The sequence below is a fragment of the Suillus clintonianus genome (genome assembly GCF_016758775.1).
Source record: "Suillus clintonianus strain FC179 chromosome Unknown DEU56scaffold_8, whole genome shotgun sequence".
NCBI lineage: Eukaryota > Fungi > Basidiomycota > Agaricomycetes > Boletales > Suillaceae > Suillus > Suillus clintonianus.
In genome coordinates, this window is record NW_024539232.1 from 212,953 (window position 1) to 232,490 (window position 19,538).

At 49.4% G+C, this 19,538-nt stretch overlaps 9 protein-coding genes across 9 annotated transcripts; 8 read left to right on the forward strand and 1 right to left on the reverse strand.

The window, feature by feature from the left end:
* Position 1: 1 nt before the first annotated feature.
* DEU56DRAFT_548217 (UbiE/COQ5 methyltransferase) lies at positions 2-1,144 on the forward strand. Its single transcript, XM_041346744.1, has 3 exons — positions 2-500; positions 550-760; positions 809-1,144. Exons 1-3 carry the CDS (start codon positions 62-64, stop codon positions 1,038-1,040), a joined length of 882 nt encoding a protein of 293 aa, XP_041213146.1. The 5' UTR covers positions 2-61; the 3' UTR covers positions 1,041-1,144.
* A 131-nt stretch (positions 1,145-1,275) lies between these two features.
* Positions 1,276-3,939, forward strand: DEU56DRAFT_727776 (Cullin; the record flags this gene model as incomplete). The annotated part of the gene is made up of 8 exons (XM_041348008.1): positions 1,276-1,468; positions 1,533-1,612; positions 1,678-1,845; positions 1,908-2,783; positions 2,835-3,015; positions 3,069-3,539; positions 3,578-3,810; positions 3,862-3,939. The coding sequence occupies 8 exons, from the start codon at positions 1,276-1,278 to the stop codon at positions 3,937-3,939; spliced, it is 2,280 nt and encodes a 759-aa protein (XP_041213147.1).
* Positions 3,940-4,391: 452 nt separating this feature from the next.
* Positions 4,392-5,918, forward strand: DEU56DRAFT_908225 (histone acetylation protein-domain-containing protein; the record flags this gene model as incomplete). The annotated part of the gene is made up of 1 exon (XM_041356974.1): positions 4,392-5,918. One exon carries the CDS (start codon positions 4,392-4,394, stop codon positions 5,916-5,918), a length of 1,527 nt encoding a protein of 508 aa, XP_041213148.1.
* Positions 5,919-6,577: 659 nt separating this feature from the next.
* Positions 6,578-8,970, forward strand: DEU56DRAFT_548499 (uncharacterized protein). Its single transcript, XM_041346745.1, has 2 exons — positions 6,578-6,942; positions 7,001-8,970. Exons 1-2 carry the CDS (start codon positions 6,710-6,712, stop codon positions 8,736-8,738), a joined length of 1,971 nt encoding a protein of 656 aa, XP_041213149.1. The 5' UTR covers positions 6,578-6,709; the 3' UTR covers positions 8,739-8,970.
* Positions 8,971-9,488: 518 nt separating this feature from the next.
* DEU56DRAFT_728052 (glutathione S-transferase) lies at positions 9,489-10,487 on the forward strand (the record flags this gene model as incomplete). The annotated part of the gene is made up of 7 exons (XM_041348025.1): positions 9,489-9,595; positions 9,652-9,889; positions 9,942-9,972; positions 10,024-10,074; positions 10,130-10,250; positions 10,313-10,370; positions 10,428-10,487. The coding sequence occupies 7 exons, from the start codon at positions 9,489-9,491 to the stop codon at positions 10,485-10,487; spliced, it is 666 nt and encodes a 221-aa protein (XP_041213150.1).
* A 795-nt stretch (positions 10,488-11,282) lies between these two features.
* DEU56DRAFT_908228 (MFS general substrate transporter) lies at positions 11,283-13,051 on the forward strand (the record flags this gene model as incomplete). The annotated part of the gene is made up of 7 exons (XM_041356975.1): positions 11,283-11,456; positions 11,512-11,577; positions 11,637-11,797; positions 11,850-11,984; positions 12,039-12,195; positions 12,245-12,749; positions 12,798-13,051. 7 exons carry the CDS (start codon positions 11,283-11,285, stop codon positions 13,049-13,051), a joined length of 1,452 nt encoding a protein of 483 aa, XP_041213151.1.
* Positions 13,052-14,011: 960 nt separating this feature from the next.
* On the forward strand, positions 14,012-15,791 carry DEU56DRAFT_752298 (major facilitator superfamily domain-containing protein; the record flags this gene model as incomplete). Its single annotated transcript, XM_041349622.1, has 7 exons — positions 14,012-14,185; positions 14,242-14,307; positions 14,377-14,537; positions 14,596-14,730; positions 14,784-14,940; positions 14,994-15,483; positions 15,538-15,791. 7 exons carry the CDS (start codon positions 14,012-14,014, stop codon positions 15,789-15,791), a joined length of 1,437 nt encoding a protein of 478 aa, XP_041213152.1.
* Positions 15,792-15,865: 74 nt separating this feature from the next.
* Positions 15,866-16,599, reverse strand: DEU56DRAFT_548745 (uncharacterized protein). Its single transcript, XM_041346746.1, has 2 exons — positions 16,057-16,599; positions 15,866-15,958 (listed from the first exon to the last, which is right to left on the reverse strand). Exon 1 carries the CDS (start codon positions 16,400-16,402, stop codon positions 16,061-16,063), a length of 342 nt encoding a protein of 113 aa, XP_041213153.1. The 5' UTR covers positions 16,403-16,599; the 3' UTR covers positions 15,866-15,958; positions 16,057-16,060.
* A 1,242-nt stretch (positions 16,600-17,841) lies between these two features.
* DEU56DRAFT_850204 (uncharacterized protein) lies at positions 17,842-19,533 on the forward strand. The gene is made up of 6 exons (XM_041355177.1): positions 17,842-17,944; positions 17,994-18,396; positions 18,452-18,544; positions 18,597-18,873; positions 18,927-19,135; positions 19,191-19,533. Exons 2-6 carry the CDS (start codon positions 18,176-18,178, stop codon positions 19,306-19,308), a joined length of 918 nt encoding a protein of 305 aa, XP_041213154.1. The 5' UTR covers positions 17,842-17,944; positions 17,994-18,175; the 3' UTR covers positions 19,309-19,533.
* The last annotated feature ends 5 nt before the right edge of the window (positions 19,534-19,538 follow it).

Below are 19,538 nucleotides of genomic sequence, written 5' to 3' on the forward strand. Positions count from 1 at the left end.
CTTACATAATATTCCCATCACTATACTGGACCGCTGTCCTCTCCAAAAGTTCATTCGAGTTATGCAGGCAACAAGGTCAATACCTCGCAAGCTGTCAGCATGCCGCCAAATTCATAACCACTCGATCCTTCGCTCATCAAACCCTTCTGGTCGTACGGCTTCGTTTGGCTTCAGGACAGTTCCAGAGGAGTCGAAGGAATCACTTGTGAAGGATGTTTTCGACTCTGTCGCGTCAAAATATGACTTGATGAACGACGCAAGCTCCCTTGGCGTGCACAGGCTCTGGAAGGACTCTTTTGTAGATACGCTCAAACCGGGTCGCAAAGGTCCCCTCCGGTGTATAGACGTTGCAGGTGGAACAGGCGACATTGCTCTTCGTATTCTCGATCATGCGAGGGAGAAATATGCAGACAGGGAGACGACCGTGGAGATCGTGGACATCAACGCGCAGATGCTCAAGGAGGGTTTCACGAGGTTCAAAAAGACAATGTACCACAATAGTGAGCTATACGGTGCTTGTCATGTACTCTACTTCATAACATCTGTCAGCACCTCAGGTTTCGTTCCATGAAGCAAACGCACAGGAACTACCTGCTTCTCAGTTCAAGAATGATTCGTACGACCTGTACACGATCACATTCGGTATCCGCAACTGCACGTCCATCCCTGCCGTGCTAAGCGAGGCTTACCGGGTTCTCAAGCCTGGCGCTACCTTTGCGTGTCTTGAATTCAGCAAAGTAAATAACCCGCTCCTGAGCACGTAAGTGAAATACATTTTATTGCTATCTCATTCTAAGTTAGTCTGTAGTCTGTACGATCAGTACTCATTCACAGTCATCCCGCTGCTTGGAACCATCCTAGCTGGCGACCGCGATTCATACCAGTATTTGGTAGAATCTATTCGCAAATTCCCAAGCCAGCCCGAGTTTGCGCAGATGATCAGAGACGCAGGTTTCTCCACAGGAGGTGATTTTGATGGTGGTGCATGGACAGATCTTTGGGGAGGCATTGCCTCGATACACACAGGAGTGAAGATTTAGCGATAGCATGATTTTCATTGTCGTACATACCGCATGATGGCTTTGCAATTGTCTTACCTTGCTTTGTGATGGGTTGTTGCAAACAATGGATTTGCAAAGCACGCGGCGAGGCAGCGCCACCGTGACCGCCGCGCCTAACTTGCCAGCAGTACTCACGAGTGGTCCTCCACAAACGACCATCATCATGTCATCTTCAACAACAACAACAACCGCCCCCGCCAATGTTTCTCATCCAATGCCACCTTCTACTGCAGATCTTGCGACAACATGGGCTTTCCTTGAGGAGGGAGTAGACCACATCATGACCAAGCTCCAGACTGGCGTCTCCTACTCCAAGTACATGAGCCTCTACACAGTGGCATACAACTACTGCACGTCCTCGCGCATGCATAGTACCACTTCTGATTCTGTTGGGCAGGGCAGCCGAAGTAAGTGTCATTGACAGTGATGACATTCCTGTGGTGATAAGGCCGCAGTCTGACTCCTCAGCAGCAGGGGCTAATCTAATGGGCTCGGATTTGTACAACAACCTCATACGATATTTTATCACCCATCTCAAGCTCCTCAAGGATGTACGTTGACTCCCTTTTCTGATCTCACGAGCGATCAGACATCATTCTCATTACCCGTTCTGCAGCAATCCGATAGCCTCCAAGATGAAGCTCTCCTACGGTACTACGCCAGTGAATGGGACAGATACACTACAGGTGCCAACTACATCAATCGATTGTTCACTTACCTCAATCGCCACTGGGTAAAGCGAGAACGGGACGAAGGTCGGAAAGGCGTATATCCTGTATACACGGTGCGTCACCCCTTTTCTCCACGCTGTCATGCTGATCGCCATACACTGATCGCCTCTCACAGCTCGCGCTCGTGCAGTGGAAATCGAATTTCTTCCTCCACGTCCAGAGCAAACATACAAAGCTCGCTGGTGCCATCCTCAGATTGATCGAGCGCCAAAGAAATGGCGAGACGATCGATCAAGGTCTTGTGAAAAAAGTGGTCGACTCATTCGTTTCGCTGGGTCTTGATGAGTCGGACATCAACAAAGCGTCCCTTGATGTCTACAGGGAGCATCTGGAGACGCCGTTCCTTGACGCAACGGAGAAGTATTACGAGCAGGAGTCCGAGGCATTCCTCGCAGAAAGCAGTGTATCTGACTATCTGAAAAAGGCCGAAGAGCGCCTGAAGGAGGAAGAGGACCGCGTGGACCGATACCTAAACACTGATACACGGAAGCAGCTCGTCAGCAAATGCGAGCATGTGCTGATCCGACAACACTCTGACCTTATGTGGGAGAGCTTCCAAAGCTTGCTCGATTTTGACAAAGACGAAGACCTGCAGAGGATGTACGCATTGTTATCGCGCATACCCGAAGGCCTGGAGCCTTTGAGAAAGAAATTTGAGGAACATGTGAAGAAGGCCGGTCTGGCTGCTGTTGCAAAACTGTTGGGCGAAGGATCAGAGGGTGCAGATTCATTGGATCCCAAAGCATACGTCGACGCATTGCTTGAGGTTCATCGCAAGAACTCAGAAACCGTTACGAGGAGCTTTAGAGGAGAGGCTGGCTTCGTTGCGTCGCTCGATAAGGCATGCAGAGAGTTCGTCAACCGCAACGCTGCAACAGGTTCATCGACAACAAAGTCACCAGAATTGCTCGCCAAGCACGCGGATATGTTGCTGCGCAAAAACAACAAGATGGCTGAGGAGGAGGACCTTGAAGGTGCCCTGAACCGCGTTGTGAGTACCTCGCTCGATGGCTCTGCGCTGATTTCTCATTTGCGTGCGTAGATGGTACTTTTCAAGTACATCGAGGACAAGGACGTCTTCCAGACGTTCTACGCTACGAAACTGTCTAAGCGCCTCATTCACGGCGTATCGGCATCGGACGAGAGCGAGGCGAGTATGATCTCCAAGCTGAAGGAGGCTTGTGGTTTCGAGTACACCAACAAGTTGCAGAGAATGTTCACAGGTGCATTCCATGCTCCATCCATCACCTTTCGGTCGCTTACTTACTTCCCGTAGACATGAGTCTCAGTAAAGACCTCACTGATCAGTTCAAGGAGCGTATGCAGAACCATGAGGACATGGACATCAACTTCTCCATCATGGTTCTCGGCACGAACTTCTGGCCGCTCAGCGCACCCAACAACGACTTCATCATCCCCCCCGAAATTCTTGCTACATACGACCGCTTCTCCAAGTACTACCAGACGAAGCACTCTGGCCGCAAACTGACCTGGTTGTGGAATTACTCGAAGAACGAACTCAGGACGAACTACCTCAATCAGAAGTACATCTTGATGACTAGTTCGTATCAAATGGCGGTGCTCCTGCAGTACAACAAACACGACACGTTATCGCTGGAGGAGTTGATCACCGCTACGGCTATCAGCAAGGACATCTTGTCTCAGGTGCTCACGCTTTTGGTGAAGGCCAAGGTTCTGATCAACGAAGAAACCGATCAATATGATTTGAACCCGAGTATGGTTACTTGTTTCGCATTTTCCGTGGGACTAATACGTTTTTGTTAGATTTCAGGTCTAAGAAAATCCGTGTCAACTTGAATCAGCCAATCAAGGCTGAGGTAAAGGCCGAGTCCTCCGAGGTTCTCAAGACCGTGGATGAAGACCGTAAATATGTGATCCAGGCCACCATTGTTCGAATCATGAAGGCGCGCAAGACGATGAAGAACCAGCCTCTGATTCAAGAGGTGATTTCTCAGATTTCGCAACGATTCGCACCCAAGATTCCCGATATCAAGAAGGTAGAGCCGCTTGTTTCTTTCCTGGAATGTCGACTTGACTGCGTTTTTTAGGCAATCGACACACTCTTGGAGAAGGAGTACATTGAGCGCGTGGACGGCACCAGAGATACATTTGCATATGTGGCATGATTCTAGCCTTTGATCATGATGACTTTCCTGTATCATACACTCCTTCTTGGAACCTAATATCGTACATTGTCCCCATAAGGACGACTACAACATCCTCTTTCCTTTTGTTCCTCTATACGCTCTCGGGAGCGAACGAGCATAGCATAGTCTACAATCTGTGATTGATCTAGCTTGAAATCCTATGTGATAGCATCAGTGGCGGTTGAGTGGGGTCGGTGATCACATCCGGGAGGCGCGTGTGATTACATGGCAGTGTGAAGCTTCTCCGTTACACAGGACGGTGTAACAGCGCCATAGCCCCGAAACTCTCCCCGAGTGCTCCTTGGTTCGGTGCAAGTTGCAACGCCTAACCTTGACGCCTTTACTGCCTCACCAGACTTTGATCGGCTATTCGGGTTCTCGTCCCCCTTGTGCCGCTGAGCAGAAATCCCATATTCCCACGTTTCGCAGCCATGGCTTTGCGGGATGCACTCCTAGCAGGTCTCTCCAGCCTACCAGGCACCCGTGAGTTCCATCTTCACGTCTTGGTCTCGTCACCCAGAAAGCACGGAAACCTTTTCCCATTTGGAAATCCCCGACCAAGGTCATACTTGCAGGACATCTTGATTCTGCTTTCCGAACAAACCACACCAGACTCTCCCTGCGTTTTCGTCTCTGCAATCGAAGCATGCGTGTACAACATCCCAACGACGTCCTGTGCGATCTTGTACGTATCGAAAGTTGACTCTACAGGTCAAGCAACCGCACCATCTCCCACTCCAGCACTCGTGCGCGCACTCCTGCTCTTCTACGCAGACCCTGCCACGCGTCCCATCTCCGCTGACCATCTATGGATTCACGTATTCGCAAGAGCCCAAAACCAATATCTATTCCCCAACTCTTCAGAATACCCTCGCAAACATCCCCTAAGCGACATCAAACTCTGCGCTTGGTGGAAACGTCAATTCAGCACCGTCATAAGCTTGCTAGCGTCCCGAGCGGGCGATACCTGCCGCACAAAACTATATTACACTCTACCCGGACTCAGCGAGTTTGAAGCTTCTCACTCGCTAGAGAGGGTATACCCATCGACAGGTTCTCCATGCAATTGGACATACGGACATCCCTACTCCCAGAACGAGATTCCGCTCCCCTGTCCTTCTGTTGGTGATTCGCGTCATCTTGGACAATGCATACCGTCATTTGATGATGACCCCAAATCCCGCTTCATCGACGAGATCGCGTACACGACGGATGCGGATGGAATCAAGTCCCCCGAGCGAAAACGCGCGCGAGCGGACACTTTAAACACGCGCGAAGAAGAACCAGCCGACGCTTCAGAAAAGAAGGAAGGTCGGAGTAAGAAAGAGGACCAGACGCATAAAGAAGTCAAGAAGGTGTCTGTGGAAGAATTCTGGGAGCGGATGTCGTTCCGGCAGGAATGTATTGCAGGGGCGGTGACCGGGTTTTTCGTGATTGGTGTTTCTGCGACTGCGCCTTCTTCGACCTCTCTGGCGATGAGTGAAGTTTCACCGCTTGCGCCGCAGGCTGGGCAGGTTTCAGCGCAGATGAACAAACGGGTGTTGACGTCACTTTTGACTGCTCATGAATTTCCATCTGTGGAAAAGGCGGTGTGGTCGACAAAAGTGATTGAAGATTCCATACGAGGGTTGTGCGACGGTCTCAAGTCGAGTCCTATTTTGGTAGGAGAGAGATCGGGCCGACAGACGCCCGAGCCAGAGCCCCGTCGGAGCACTCTAGCACCTCCACAGACGCCTCCTCCTCGACTGGGGAAGAGAGCAATGGTTGACATTTCTCCGAATCCATTTCCGGAGCCTGTTGCTTCTCTGGAAACATACAACTCGTACATATTTGGTTCGATTATGGTGAAAAATCCGCCACCGCCGGAGAAGGATGGCGGCGAAGTTGGAGGCGCTGGTGACGGCAGAGGTCCAATAATCACGGTGCTGACGGCTAGGAAGAAGCGGACGAAAGGGTGAGAGTATTAGATAGGGTTCTAGATGTTCGCGGTGTTGACGTATGATATGAGTGGGGTTGACCTTTGTTGTAGTAGAGCGTCGCGGGTACCCATTTATGGGGATTAATGCAACGCCTCGCGTTAGGATGATGGATGATGGGGGTGCGTGTGGTTACAGGGAGCTCTGATGAGAAAGAGAATGAATTTGAATTTGAAGGGGTTCGTCAGAAGATTCTCTGAGGGAAGCCCCAGTGGTTGCCTCAGGCGATAAGGAGTCAAAAAGTGAGATTGAATTTCGGATGAATGACATTTCCCTTGGATGAGCTAAATGAAGTCGGTTACGATAAATATGCCTTGCAAGCTTCTATACGCTGTTTTTAGAAGAGAGTGAGCACCCACGAGTGTTACGTTCAGATATCTCGCATTGTGATTTTCCCTTGAATGTGTGCAATGAGGCTGTCTACGCCCTCACAGAGATGCGTATATCGGTTGCGAAGGAGAAGTCCACCAATAAGATATGAGCGCTAGAAGGCCGGGGAGGGGGGGATCCGCAGCTTTAGTGTGAGACATGAGATGGCAGTGTGCAGACTGTGTTTTGGTTGCTGTGCACGGTGGATAGATTATATGTATCCTTGATGTATCCCATTGATTTGATTGATTACGCGACAGTTTTCCGTTCGAAGCTTCGAAGTAACGCCAACCCTCCAAATTTCATTTTTGGTTCATATCCATCCATCCCGTTTTCCAATTCATACTCTATTTCGATTTCTCATTCGGTTCCGTTCAAATCCATCCTAACCCACAACAATCATCATGTCTCTCAATCATCCTCCACAGTCCCTACCATCCTTTGCACAAGCATTCTCCACTTCTTCTCTCAGTTCAATCCCAAGCTCAAATAACGCGTTACCCCCAATTCAACGAACAAATCAAACAATTTCACCTCCTCTTTCATCACGACAACCTAGCGTAGACCAACTAAGAAACTCTAGAAAGCGTTCAAGAGAAGAGGTCATCGCTCGTGCAGACAGCAACTCTGACTCTGGGTAAGTCCCCTCTCCCCCAACTTTCCTATTTTCGTACAAACCCCCCCTTCTCACAAAGCCACAATGATAATGATAGCCGCCAGTCACCAAGAGTCCTACGAATAAAGGAGGAAGACGACCTCGATGATCCAAGAATCGAATCTCAATCCCCTCCTCCAATTCCTCCACCCTCCCCCAAGAAACGACGGGTCACAGTCAGCGGTACCATCCACCCACCACCACCCAACTCTGCTCCCTCTTCCTCTGATACATCACATTCTACTCCAATTACACCCGTGGTCATAACAATACCCACAGCAGAAGATCCTTCCAGGGAACAGTTGAGGTCTATTCAGGCCCTCAAACAGCAACCGAAATCACTCATTGAACAACGCAGAGGAAGTTTCGCTGGTCCCCCCGGTCCGACAACCATGTTGTCACCTGCTATTAATAATGGTACTTCATCCTCTTCTGCCACTTATTCCCCTCCAGAACCTCCTTTGCAATCATCCAAACTCTCCACTCTCCCAAGGTTGGGTCGACGTAGTCCAAATACGGCTCCCCGTACAGGTCCTGCTCGTGCGACTGTTGCTTCACAGCCACTCACTCCTCCCCCTATGATCGTACCAAGTCAACAGTCACTCTCCACTAGTGATGCCCCTCAACAGAGCCCTCCTTCAAACTCCCTACCACCTCCCCCTATCAGTTTCGCCCGCCGTCGCGCAGCTCAGTCCGGTGGCCGTAAAAGAAAGCCCGCTGATATTGTCATCAGCCCTCGTGGCCCTCATTCTTCTGATCCACTCGTACCTGTCATACAAAGCGCTCCTCCAGTCCCAGAATTTGGTCGCTTCCCCATGGCTTTACCAAGACTTCCAACCGCTCTAAGTGGAAACCAGACAGCTCGAAGAGTCGCCACCAATGTTCCTCCAACTCCCACCCGATTCGGCTTGCAGCATACCATAGGTCCCACTGCACCCCGCACCGCCACGTCTACAAGATCTCCCCCTGCTATACCAATCGCAAACTCATTGGTACCACCTACACCACGCTCCCTCCAACATCCAGGCTACTCGGGAGACAAATCTGCCTTTTTGGCGCCCTTTGAGGTCTTCTATGACGCGCTCAACGACTCTAAGCAGATGAAAAACTGGCTGTCAGAGCAGCTGCAAAAATCAAACGCGCTCTTGCAATCTCTACAAAAGGTGGATCAGGTTGTCGAGGATTTGGTAGAGAAAAGGACGCGTTCGATGCAGGAGGAGATGCAAAGTATGCGTCAACGCATGGATTCCTTAGAGGAAGCACTTCGTGCTGTGCGCGCAGACTCGGCACGCAATCAGAGCGCCGGGTACCCCCAGGGGTCCAAGTTCCCCCAAAACGGAATGTCATCTGGCTCCGAACCATCATCGTCATACAGATTCCCCACTGCCAACGAGCCGCGCCGACGAGTCTCGCCGCCTAGCTGGGGCACTGATAAGGATCGCGCTGCGTCTCGGTCTCCTGATCCTGACCGGCGAATGTCGGTATCCGTCGCACGGTTGGAAGCCCCACCACGTCTGATATCGGGCGACATTCAGTCCCAAGCACCTTATTCGCCATTCGCTGCCACATCCGGTCGTAGTGGACCTGTGCCTGCGTCTAACCCAAAACGCACTCCCCCGCTACGATCTCAACCTGTACCTGAGCGGACATCTACGCGCCAAGCAGACGCACGACCACCGAACCGAATGTACTACTCAGGATCGTATAACTGTGGGAGCGGCGAATCATCCAGGAGTAGCGACAGCCATAAAAATTCCGGCGCGATGGAGGAGCGCTGATCTTTTTTTGCATTCCTACTGATTTCGTGCATACCGCTTTCCTGGATGCTATCAGGACCAACATTCTTTGCGCTCGGACGTTCTGCATGACCGCATTTATTGCGGAGGATCTTGGACAAAATATCTCTCCTTATCGCATGCGTTGTCGTCTAGTTATAGTCGCTTTCGAGTTCTCTGTTTCGTTTCGCATGGTTTCGTTTTTTAGTTTCAAAGTTTCAGTTCGCTGATTGCTATATGGATATCATATCTTTTTAGTATACGTTCGTGATCTTCTGTTTCGGTGCTTCCCGTTATATATGTGTACTTATAGCTAGCCTTTTTGTTCGAGGTAGAACACGTTTTTTCTCTTTCTCCTTTTTTCTTCTGCTTCTTCCCCATTTTTTTTTTTCAATTCAGAACTTATTGTGCGCAATGATTCTTCTGCTCGGCTGCATTGATAAAATTCTTCGCAAACTCACTTGAGATGGATCGGCAAGATGCGCCCTTAGAAGGCCGGGGTTTCTCTTTAGAGAACTCGGAAGTCCGCGAATTAGAAAGCGCGCTGACGAATTGTCATGTCGAGTTGCTGACTGATGGCCGCGTACTAGCCTGTCGTTGTCAGCCACTTGTCAGCATCATGATATGGCGAAACCAGACGTCATCCACTAGGTCGACCGACCGTATAAAGGACAGTGATACCCCTAGAACGATATGCATACTGTCTTGAATCGCCTCGGCTCTGTAGCAAGATCGTTATCGTCCAACAGCACCATGTCGAAGCCTTTTATTCTGTATACCGCTGGTACGCCCAACGGACGCAAAGTCAGTGTTTTTCTTGAAGAGCTAAGAGCCGTCTATGGGAACAAGGTCGATTACGAGTGAGTCTTTCCCCCTACACACACATACCAAAGACTAAAACAAAAACAAACGAAAGCGTCGAGAAAATAGACATCTCGAAGAACATCCAGAAAGAGCCCTGGTACATCAAGTTGAACCCGAACGGTCGAATCCCAGTACTCGTCGACCGCCAGCGGGACAACTTTGCGGTTTTTGAGACTGCTGCTATTTTGCTTTATCTGGAACAGCATTATGATCCGGAGAGGAAGTTTGGGTTTGATGCTGTTAGGCAGCCTGATGATTATAGCGAGATGCTTCAGTGGATGTTTTGGGCGGTGAGTTTTTACCTTGCGATTTGATGTTTGTGTTGATGGCGTTGTGGTGTAGCATGGAGGCGTTGGTCCTATGCAAGGACAAGGTCTGTGTCTTGAGTTTTTTGGGCGTTGGGGTTTGTGTTGACGCTGCGCAGCGAACCATTTCAACAGGTTTGCGCCCGAGGATATTCCATATGCGAAAAAACGTGAGTTTCAGTTTCTTGTTTTCTTTTGGTGCGCGCCTGATGAGAACGACTGCAGGGTATATTGAAGAAACGAAGCGCCTCTACGGCGTGATGGAGATCCGCCTCGCAGACCGCGATTACCTCGCTGGACCCGGCCGAGGCGTGTACAGCGCTGCGGACATCAACGTTTTCCCTTGGTGCGTTTCAGCTTCGTTTCGTTTCCTTTGACAGACCGGTTTGCTGATGCTGATGGATTTAGGATTCGTATTCATCAATTCGCGGGTATCGAATCTATTGATGAGTGGCCGAGTCTTAAGGTGGGCGTCTGAACGTGTTTCGTTTTCGTGTCTCGTGTTAAAGTTGACTTTCTTTAGGCGTGGTTCGATCGTATTGAGGCGCGTGAAGCTGTTCAAGCTGGACTTGCTATTCCGTAGTGGACTCGTAGCGCTAGCATGGATGTTCAGTAAACGATTCCCGCATTTATATTTTTTCAGTACTAGTGTTGGTGTGGTTTCAGCGTGGATCTGCTACAGGTGTGGGAGTCTATATTAGGTTTTCTGCTCATCCGGTCTGAAACGTCCGATGAAACAGTATGGCAACGTGCAGTTGCTAGCTCGGTTGATGGTGGCGTGATACTACGTCATGGTAAGGTAAGTGGGTTCCGGTCAGTGAGCACGATTGTTGGAGTCGACTGAGCTTGCGCAGCGTTTCTCTTCATTTGATCATGCAAACATCCCTGACGCCTATTACATCCCTCGCGTGATGATTCTCGTAAAAAATTGTCAGTTGTTCCAGATTGGAAAATCGCCCATGGCGGCCACCGTGACCGCTTTCCAATCCTAACATGTCAGGCTCAATACCCTCCCAATCGTCTCTGCGTATGTTTTACGAGCACCACTATTTGATCAAGTGAATATGTTTCCATGCTTATCAAAAGGCATTGATCGATCAGGGACTATGTAGTCTCTTTAACACCGTTCTATTGGGAACCCGGGTAGGTCGCGCCGCAGTTACCTCCTGTTTTCTCCCATTGGCAATCGCAACCTGTCAACCTGAGGTATGTCGCTTGACAAATTCACTCGACAGCATTACATACATTCCATCGATAGCTTATGACCCATAAGTATCACTGATGCGGCCCATATAAATACTCATGCGTCCGTGTCATAACATCAAGGCATTTCTGCCTCTGCACTTGCAAGCATCTCCCAGTGGCTCTTCAGCCCTACATGTCGGACACCTCCAATCCACATGTTGTAGCATCCGAGACCACCCCTCTCGTCCCCCAAAAGGCCTCCAAGAAACCTAAAACCCCACTTCCAAAACTCCAGATCGGCATACTCATAACGCTGCAACTTGCAGAACCCATCGCCTCCACTTCTATATTCCCGTACATCAATCAGGTATGACTCCGCGATTCTCTCCGGCGCACATCGTTGATGGTTGTTTTACTCTCAGCTTATCAGAGAACTTGGAATCACTGGGGGTGATGATGCGGCTGTAGGGTATTATGCTGGAGTCATTGTAGGTGTCGGGATTCCTACTTACGAGAGATTAGTTTTCACATCAGAAATCATTGATAGGAGTCTCTGTTTTTTATCGGACAGGCGCTGACCGTGCTCGAGTGGGCTAGGCTGTCTGACCGCATCGGGCGCAAGCCGGTGTTAGTAATCGGACTATCGGGAGCTTGCATTTCGATACTATGTTTCGGCCTCTCAACGACATTCTGGAGCCTTGTCATTAGGTGTGTCTTTCAGCTGAGAGGAGAATATGCTGTACTGACATGGTTTCTCCAGCCGCTGCATGTGTGGTTTTTTGAATGGCAATGTCGTAGTTATGAAAACTATGATGGGGGAGTTGACGGACTCCACAAATATGGCTCAGGGGTTCGCCTTGATCCCGATTGTCTGGTGCATTGGAGGCTTTCTTGGGTAAGTGGGGTTGTTGACTTATGGTGATGGCAAATGATGAAATACGCGTTTCAGTCCTTTAATGGGAGGAACACTCGCGCGCCCGCAAGATCATTGGCCCAGATTGTTCTCCGGTTCATTTTGGACAAAGTACCCATACTTTCTACCTTGTGGGGTAGCAGCTTGTCTGCTCGTTCTAGCCCTTGTCATGATGTCAATCTTCTTAGAAGAAGTAGGTTCCACACACCTGTCGTATCGCACACATTACTAACGATCGGCAGACATTATCAAAAAAGCGTCGACCGAAGTTGACTTCAATTACAGCCGGCGTTTCGAGTAGCCCCGACAGAGAATCACTCGTCCAAAAACCCACGGCAACGGCAAATATGCCCTTGCGATCTCTGCTTACGCCTGCCGTTGTCATTCCGATTGCAAACTACGCCATGCTCGCTTTCCTCGACGTTTCTTGGAGGGTTCTTTTGCCGCTGTACTTGTCGACGCCTACCTATCTTGGCGGTCTTGGATTTGATCCTGCTTCTATTGGCTCGTGGCTCGCGTTGTTTGGGATCGTCGATGGTGTCTTTCAGGCATTTTTCTTCGCCAAAATTGTCGATTGGATCGGCCCAAAGCGTCTATTTTGTGTGTCAGCGTCGTGCTACGTACCAGTCATGGCCATGTTTCCCATAATATCGTGGCTTTTGCGCGCAAGGGGGGAAGTTGATGGCACAGTCATGTTTGCCTTGCTCTGCCAACTAGTGATGGCGGTCATATGGGACATGGGATATGGTGTGTAGTTGCGACAAAATTCGTTGCATACAACTCACTTTTTTAAAGGGACTATATTCTTGTTTATCACAGCTTCTGCGCCTACGAATAACGTGCTTGGGGCTATCAATGGCCTTGGACAGACTTCTGCGGCGGTGGCTCGTGCCTTTGGTCCCGCGTTGGCGACTTCGCTCTTTGCGTTGTCAAAAGAACACAATCTTCTCGGAGGGAATGCAGTCTTTATCGTCTTGATTGTTCTGGCCAGTGCATTGGGATGGCTGGCGGCGCAGTTGCCAGAAGAAATGCAAGACAGGGATGAATGAAAGGTGACTTACGACAGGAAATGATATCGAATTGCACGATGGTGTTGTAGGATTTGTATTCATCGGTTTGCGGGGTATCGAATTTATGGATGGGTGGCTGAATATCAGTGAGCGTGTTTGATGTTTGGATTCTTGTTCTAAGCATTCGATTTAGACGTGGTTGGATCGTATTGAAGTTCACCGAGCTACAGATGTGACCATCGAACAAGTTAAAACGGGCATCTATTAGAAGTTGGTGTCTTTGCCTCGACTTGAGCCAGCTTCAGTTTGAAGAACCCTATACAATAACCCGCCACTGGCACACATCTCAGAATGCTTTTTGGAGATTAATGTCATGGTTGACGCGTTGACGTCACAGGATGACCGTATTCTTTGAATCCCACAAATTTACTCTCAAACTGTTCAAAGGCAGAGATCCTGTCACAGGATTTCTGCCGGTGAACAATGTGAGCATGCACGATCGTCGGTCTAAAAACTGATCGCTCATCATGATTTTTTCAACTTCAGTATGATACTCCAAGGCACCGTTTCTCCTCATGTGGACTAGCAAAGAACAACTATCTGCGACTTGCGGTACGAATCCCAGTTGATCTGATGTCCGGCGTTCCAACTTTGAAGATTACTCGCTACCGTTCGACATTGGAGTAAAGGTGACTTCGCAAGGAGCAACTTTCTAATTATTTTTAGCCCTCTTGCCAAACATGATGCATGGGCGCTGAGCGCAAGCACTGAGTTGCTTGTTCAAGTACATATGTTAGATACTACTTACTGATTTGTAGTCCAGGAGCCCGGATAGTTTGCACGGTTTTCTATTCCGTTGGTGTCGCTTGACAAACTCTCCAACAGCTAACCATATGTGCAGACTAAAAATACACTTTTGTACGTTCACACCTTGGGGCGGTTCGCTGCCTCTCTGGCCTCAAAAAGGCTTTCGCTGGACTTTCAGCTCTGACCACCAGCATGGACACCTCCAATTCTCCTCGTATGATAGCAAGTGAGATCACTCCTCTGATCCCTGCAGAGGCCCCGAAGAAGCCTAAAACACCTCTTCCAAAACTCCAGATATGCATACTTATGACGCTGCAACTTGCAGAACCCATCGCTTCGACATCTATATTCCCGTACATCAATCAGGTATGAACTTTCCAATTTCAACATTTTTCTTCGACTTGTTCATTTCACTTTCTCAGCTTATCCGAGAGCTAGGAATCACTGGGGGCGACGATGCGGCCGTAGGATATTATGCTGGAATCATTGTAAGTAGCCGATCTGATGACTTGCAAAGAATGGTTTACTTATAGCATACTATTGGATATTCTTGACAGGAATCTTTGTTTTTCCTCGCGCAGGCACTGACGGTGTTAAGGTGGAGCCGGCTGTCTGATCGCATTGGGCGCAAGCCGGTGTTGGTAATTGGACTCTCAGGAGCCTGTATTTCGATGCTATGTTTCGGCCTCTCGACGACCTTCTGGAGCCTTGTGATCAGGTGTGTCTTCAGCTAAAGAAGATGCACAATATTATGCTGACATGCCGGGTTTCTCTAGCCGTTGCATGTCCGGTTTTCTGAATGGCAATATGGGAGTTATGAAGACTATGATGGGTGAGCTGACGGACTCCACGAATATGGCTCAGGCATTTGCCTTGTTCCCGATCGTCTGGTGCACCGGAGGCTTTATCGGGTAAGCTGGGTTGTTGACTGTGGAGATGGTAAATGATGAAATACGCATTTCAGTCCATTAATCGGCGGAACGCTCGCGCGCCCACAAGATAATTGGCCCGTATTATTCGCCAATCCATTTTGGGGGAAATACCCATACTTTCTGCCTTGTGCAGTGGCCGCCTGTTTGTTCGTCCTGGCCCTTTTCACGATGTCAATCTTCTTAGAAGAAGTAAGTCATACATACATACCTGTCGTATTGTCCACGTTACTGACAATCAGCAGACATTATCAACAAAACGCCGACCAAAGTTGACATCAGCCACGTTCGGTGCTTCAAGTAGTGGATCACAGGCTCGACAATCCATGGCAGATATGCCCTTGCGATCTCTGCTCACACCTACCGTTGTTATTCCAATTGCAAACTACGCCATGCTCGCTTTCCTAGACGTTTCTTTCAGGGCTCTTTTGCCGCTGTTTTTTGCGACGCCTATATATCTTGGTGGTCTTGGATTTACTCCTTCGTCTATTGGCTTGTGGCTGGCGTTGTTTGGGATCATCGATGGTGTCTTTCAGGCATTGTTCTTCGCTAAGATAGTCGATCGGTTTGGTCCAAAGCGTTTATTCTGCGTGTCGGTGTCGTGCTTCGCACCAGTCATGGTCATATTTCCGATAATGTCGTGGCTTGCAAGCGCAAGGGGGGGAGTAGATCACGCAATCACATTCGCCTTGCTTTGCCAACTAGTTCTGATAGTCACATGGGATATGGCTTTTGGTAAGCATCGCAACGAAATAATCTTGTCATTATAACTAACCCACTTCATTACAGGGACTGTCTTCATGTTTATCACGGCCTCCGCCCCTACCGATACTGTCCTGGGCACTATCAATGGTCTTGGCCAAACCTCCGCGTCAATGGCTCGTGCCTTCGGGCCCGCCTTGGCGACCTCGCTCTTCGCTGTATCGAAGGAACGCAATCTTCTCGCGGGAAATGCAGTATACGTTGTTTTGTTTATGCTGGCTGGCGCATTGAGATGGCTGGGGTCGCAGTTGCCAGATGAAATGCGAGATAGGGCTGAGTGAAAGGTCGCCTCTTTCGCGATCTCTCTCTTCAGTATGCAGTACCCAGCAGCTTCGATCAGATAGGTCTGACAGAGCGAATGTCACCATTCAACGCACTTCTTCAAGTGCCGATACTGCATCTCGTGCGAGTCAGCGTTCCCATAGAATAGGTCTCGAGTAGAGTTGGGCTGCGGTGACAGAATTGCATTAAATGTTTGCGCCATACCCGTGCACTGCCCAGAGCGCAATGTACGAGAGATGTTATCACGAGGACAGAGCAGCTTACTGTTCTAGACACGCATGCCATGCGCGAAACGACTTAAATCCAGCTGTGCGGAATCATTGTGTATTATCAGCATGTCGTCAGAGTAGACGGACGGGTGGGGATGGATTGGGATCCACAGGAGAATCCGTCCTTCAGGACCTCGTCTGCGAGAGATAGGCTGGGACGCGAGAACCTTGCAGAAAGGAGGATGTAGCCGAAAGAGCATGAGTCGGAGTGGATAGTAAAAGCAATGGATGTGCTTCGGAGCAGGCCGGATAAGATCAGTGTGCCCTCTGAGAGGGACGCACAGTACGTCGCCAGTATCCGCTTCCCATATTCGGATGGTCGTATCATTGGAACTGAACATGATGCATTGTGGATTTGGCGAGATTTCAACAGACACAAACGTAGTCCGTATGCCCTCGGAGCGGGGCGCCCAGTTCGCTGCTGGTCTCTGCGTCACACACCCGGATTGTAGTGTCGTCTGAAGCAGACACAATGTTTCAAATCGGCTTTATTACAACAGACCGAGCACCATCAGTCAGGGGCTCGGTAATGGTGGAGGTGTGGGTGAATTCTCTTTTGTCGCTCACTCCAGGGATATGCGTAATGCATGCAGTGACTCTGGTTGTATCCGTAATTATTTCGTTCCCAAACTTCAGGGTCGTGTGGTCTTTCCTGAGCGTCTGATATAACGAAAGAGAGACATTATCAGTCTGGTCTATATTTCTCCAACACACCTTGACAAATTCGTCGGTCTTCGCACCTGATAAAGCTAGATTGCAAGTATTTGTTTCCAAAGCAGGGGTAAGTGGGATCCTGCAGCAGCAGTAAGTAGCAAGTCATCCCACGTAGGACATGCCAAGAGTCGAATTGCATCTACTTAGCTTTTCTGGGCGGATATAAAAGCCACGGGCGTTGACAGACCGTCCAAGGGTCGGAGAGAAACGAGGCTTAAATAGCTTACCCCAGAACTCGCGAAAGAACCGCGTGACGGGGTTACCATCTGCGAGAACCAGTTCGCGTGGGTGTGAGACTCGGAGAAGACGGCTGTGACGACTCGGGTATCACTGAACTCAACAAACAATTATAGGCGCTGTTACATACCTCGTCTCCGCTAGGACTAGGTGTCGTGGCACTTTCCTGCGACAAACCTGAGAGACTACGCCTCCTTTCCAACTCGCGGCACGACAGAGGCTTAGCATTGTCTTCGTTTATCGTGTAACTTTCAAGTTGAACGTAGTGAACACTGTGAATCTAGTGTACAACTGATGCGCTTATGTAAATAGGCGCTTGGGGGTGGCTGTGACTCAGCGGTCTCACACTATAGTGACTAACATCACTGAGCTGCCAGTGAGCCGCAGTGAATGAAGTTCTGAACTTCTAGGAATGAATTCCAGAATCGAGTTTCATGTGCACTACGCGAGCTTCCCCACGACGACGTTCTCGCAGGACAGACTCACCTAGAACGTCTGGGCTCGAGCGACTCCGAGTCGTTCTTGCCGTCGACACCTCCCGACACTGCTCGTGTTTCGCGAACTACGGTCGACCTTCGGACCTTGGGCGGAAATCAGTGCAATTCCTGGACTCGGAGTCGCTCTGAGCCCTTTTCAAGTCATAATATCATCCGACATCAAGGTTCTGAACTTCTGACGAAGGTAGTCGCTGGGCAGACCATCCATGTCCTCGCAAAACATTTTTTCAGAACAATTCACGGTCTGCAAGCGGAATCGTTGATCTTCTTGTTCATATGTAATGCACCAATCTACCCGGGGTCCCACATGCCTAATACGAAGGAACAATTATCTTCCTTCGATAGGTCTGGCTAGGAGAAACTACACATGCCTTACTTCTGCGAGAGAGACAGTCTGAATTCTGCAACTTCGCACACACTATGCAGGATCCACCTGTGAGTCAAAGTTCAATATGAACGAATAACTGTCTTATTTTATACCCAGAGTCTGTGCTATGTAGCATCGAAGTACATGGACTCCTGTCACACACATGATTTCTGTTCCTGCCTGATCGGGGGTGCGATTCTATTTACGCAGTCAGCTTTGATCTTGTGACACTGGACATACTCATTTCGCCAGTCTCTTGAGAACCCCGCGTGTCAATCGTTGCGACCTTGTTTCTCACCATGTCTATACCTGAAAATTTTACGCTGAAGAAGCTATACGATCTCAATGGGCTGATCGCGTTGGTGACAGGTGGCGGCACAGGCATCGGCCTTATGATTGCTCGTGGCCTCGCCGCTAATGGGGCCAAGGTGTATATCACTGGTCGACGAACGGAGGTCCTTGACAAAGTGGTTACGGAGTGGAATGCAACTAAAGGAGACGACATGGGATCAATGGTCGCGTGAGATCCAATGTTTCTGCTCGTTTTGTGCGGGCTGATCGAGCACAATCCATAGGCATGAGATGGATGTAACAAAAAAGGACAGCATTCAAGCTGGTGTAACGAGAATATCCCAAGCAGAGGGGAAGCTACACATTCTCGTGAACAAGTATGACATCTTCTCTCCCTATTGTCTCGTGACTCATCATGATCGAACGAAGTGCTGGCCAATCAGGCCCTGTCTCTCCTGAGTTGAATCGACCATCAACGACTGCTCAAAAGGAGGCAGGACCACTCAGTGAATACCTCTTCAACAATGAATCGTTCGAGGAATGGAGCTCCCTTTACGCGATCAACACCTTTTCGATCTACTTTGTGACTGTTGCATTTTTGGATTTGCTTGACAAGGGATCCAAGAATAACGACAAAGAGGGGTTCTCTTCCAGCGTCATCAATATCACGAGTATGAGCGGACTCATAAAGGTTGCACAGAGACATGTGAGCAAAGTCATCTTCGAGTTCGTTTATCATCGCTGACTTTGGTGGACAAGTTCTGCTACAATAGCTCAAAAGCTGCTGGATCTCACCTCACCAGGATGTTTTCGACAGAATTTGCTCTCAAAGGAATCAATGTTCGAGTGAACGCTATCGCGCCAGGCGTGTATGAAAGCGAGATGACACGCGACACCATTTCAGGACAAGAAGCAACTGATGCGGTCGGTATGCCAGTGTTGTCTATACCAGCGAAGAGGCCGGGAACGTGAGTGAAGCTTGATTCGAGGACCAGGGCCTTCACTGACGATAAAATGTAATAGCGCTGCTGAGATGGCAGGCACCGCCGTTTACCTTGCATCGCCCGCTGCAGCTTATATGAATGGGCAGGAACTGGTTATCGATGGTGGATTCTTGGCTGTGAACCCTGCCAGAGTGTAGTATGCATTATCATCAAGGAAGCTATGTAGTAGCCTTTAATATTGCAGTAGCTAAGTGAAGCACAACATCCTGGTGTTTTTTTCTCCCAATACGGCGAGTACTCACATGTATTAGCGCCAGGCGGCCGTATGTCCAGCGTGACTTACTACGCCAAAGCGAGATGTCCGATGCGTTAAAACGCTCACACTGAACGTCGAACACAAAGGTGGCTAAGGCGCTCCTTACTGTCT

Excerpts from the sequence above, each read along its gene's own strand:
- DEU56DRAFT_548217 (XM_041346744.1), top strand. The coding sequence starts at position 62 with ATGCAGGCAACAAGGTCAATACCTCGCAAGCTGTCAGCATGCCGCCAA. Across the intron at positions 501-549 it reads AAAGACAATGTACCACAATA|CACCTCAGGTTTCGTTCCAT; the intron begins GTGAGCTATACG and ends AACATCTGTCAG. Across the intron at positions 761-808 it reads AATAACCCGCTCCTGAGCAC|TCTGTACGATCAGTACTCAT; the intron begins GTAAGTGAAATA and ends GTTAGTCTGTAG.
- DEU56DRAFT_548499 (XM_041346745.1), top strand. The coding sequence starts at position 6,710 with ATGTCTCTCAATCATCCTCCACAGTCCCTACCATCCTTTGCACAAGCA. Across the intron at positions 6,943-7,000 it reads GACAGCAACTCTGACTCTGG|CCACAATGATAATGATAGCC; the intron begins GTAAGTCCCCTC and ends CTTCTCACAAAG.
- DEU56DRAFT_548745 (XM_041346746.1), bottom strand. The coding sequence starts at position 16,402 with ATGTTCAGTTCCAATGATACGACCATCCGAATATGGGAAGCGGATACT.
- DEU56DRAFT_850204 (XM_041355177.1), top strand. The coding sequence starts at position 18,176 with ATGTCTATACCTGAAAATTTTACGCTGAAGAAGCTATACGATCTCAAT. Across the intron at positions 18,397-18,451 it reads GACATGGGATCAATGGTCGC|GCATGAGATGGATGTAACAA; the intron begins GTGAGATCCAAT and ends CACAATCCATAG. Across the intron at positions 18,545-18,596 it reads CTACACATTCTCGTGAACAA|TGCTGGCCAATCAGGCCCTG; the intron begins GTATGACATCTT and ends GATCGAACGAAG.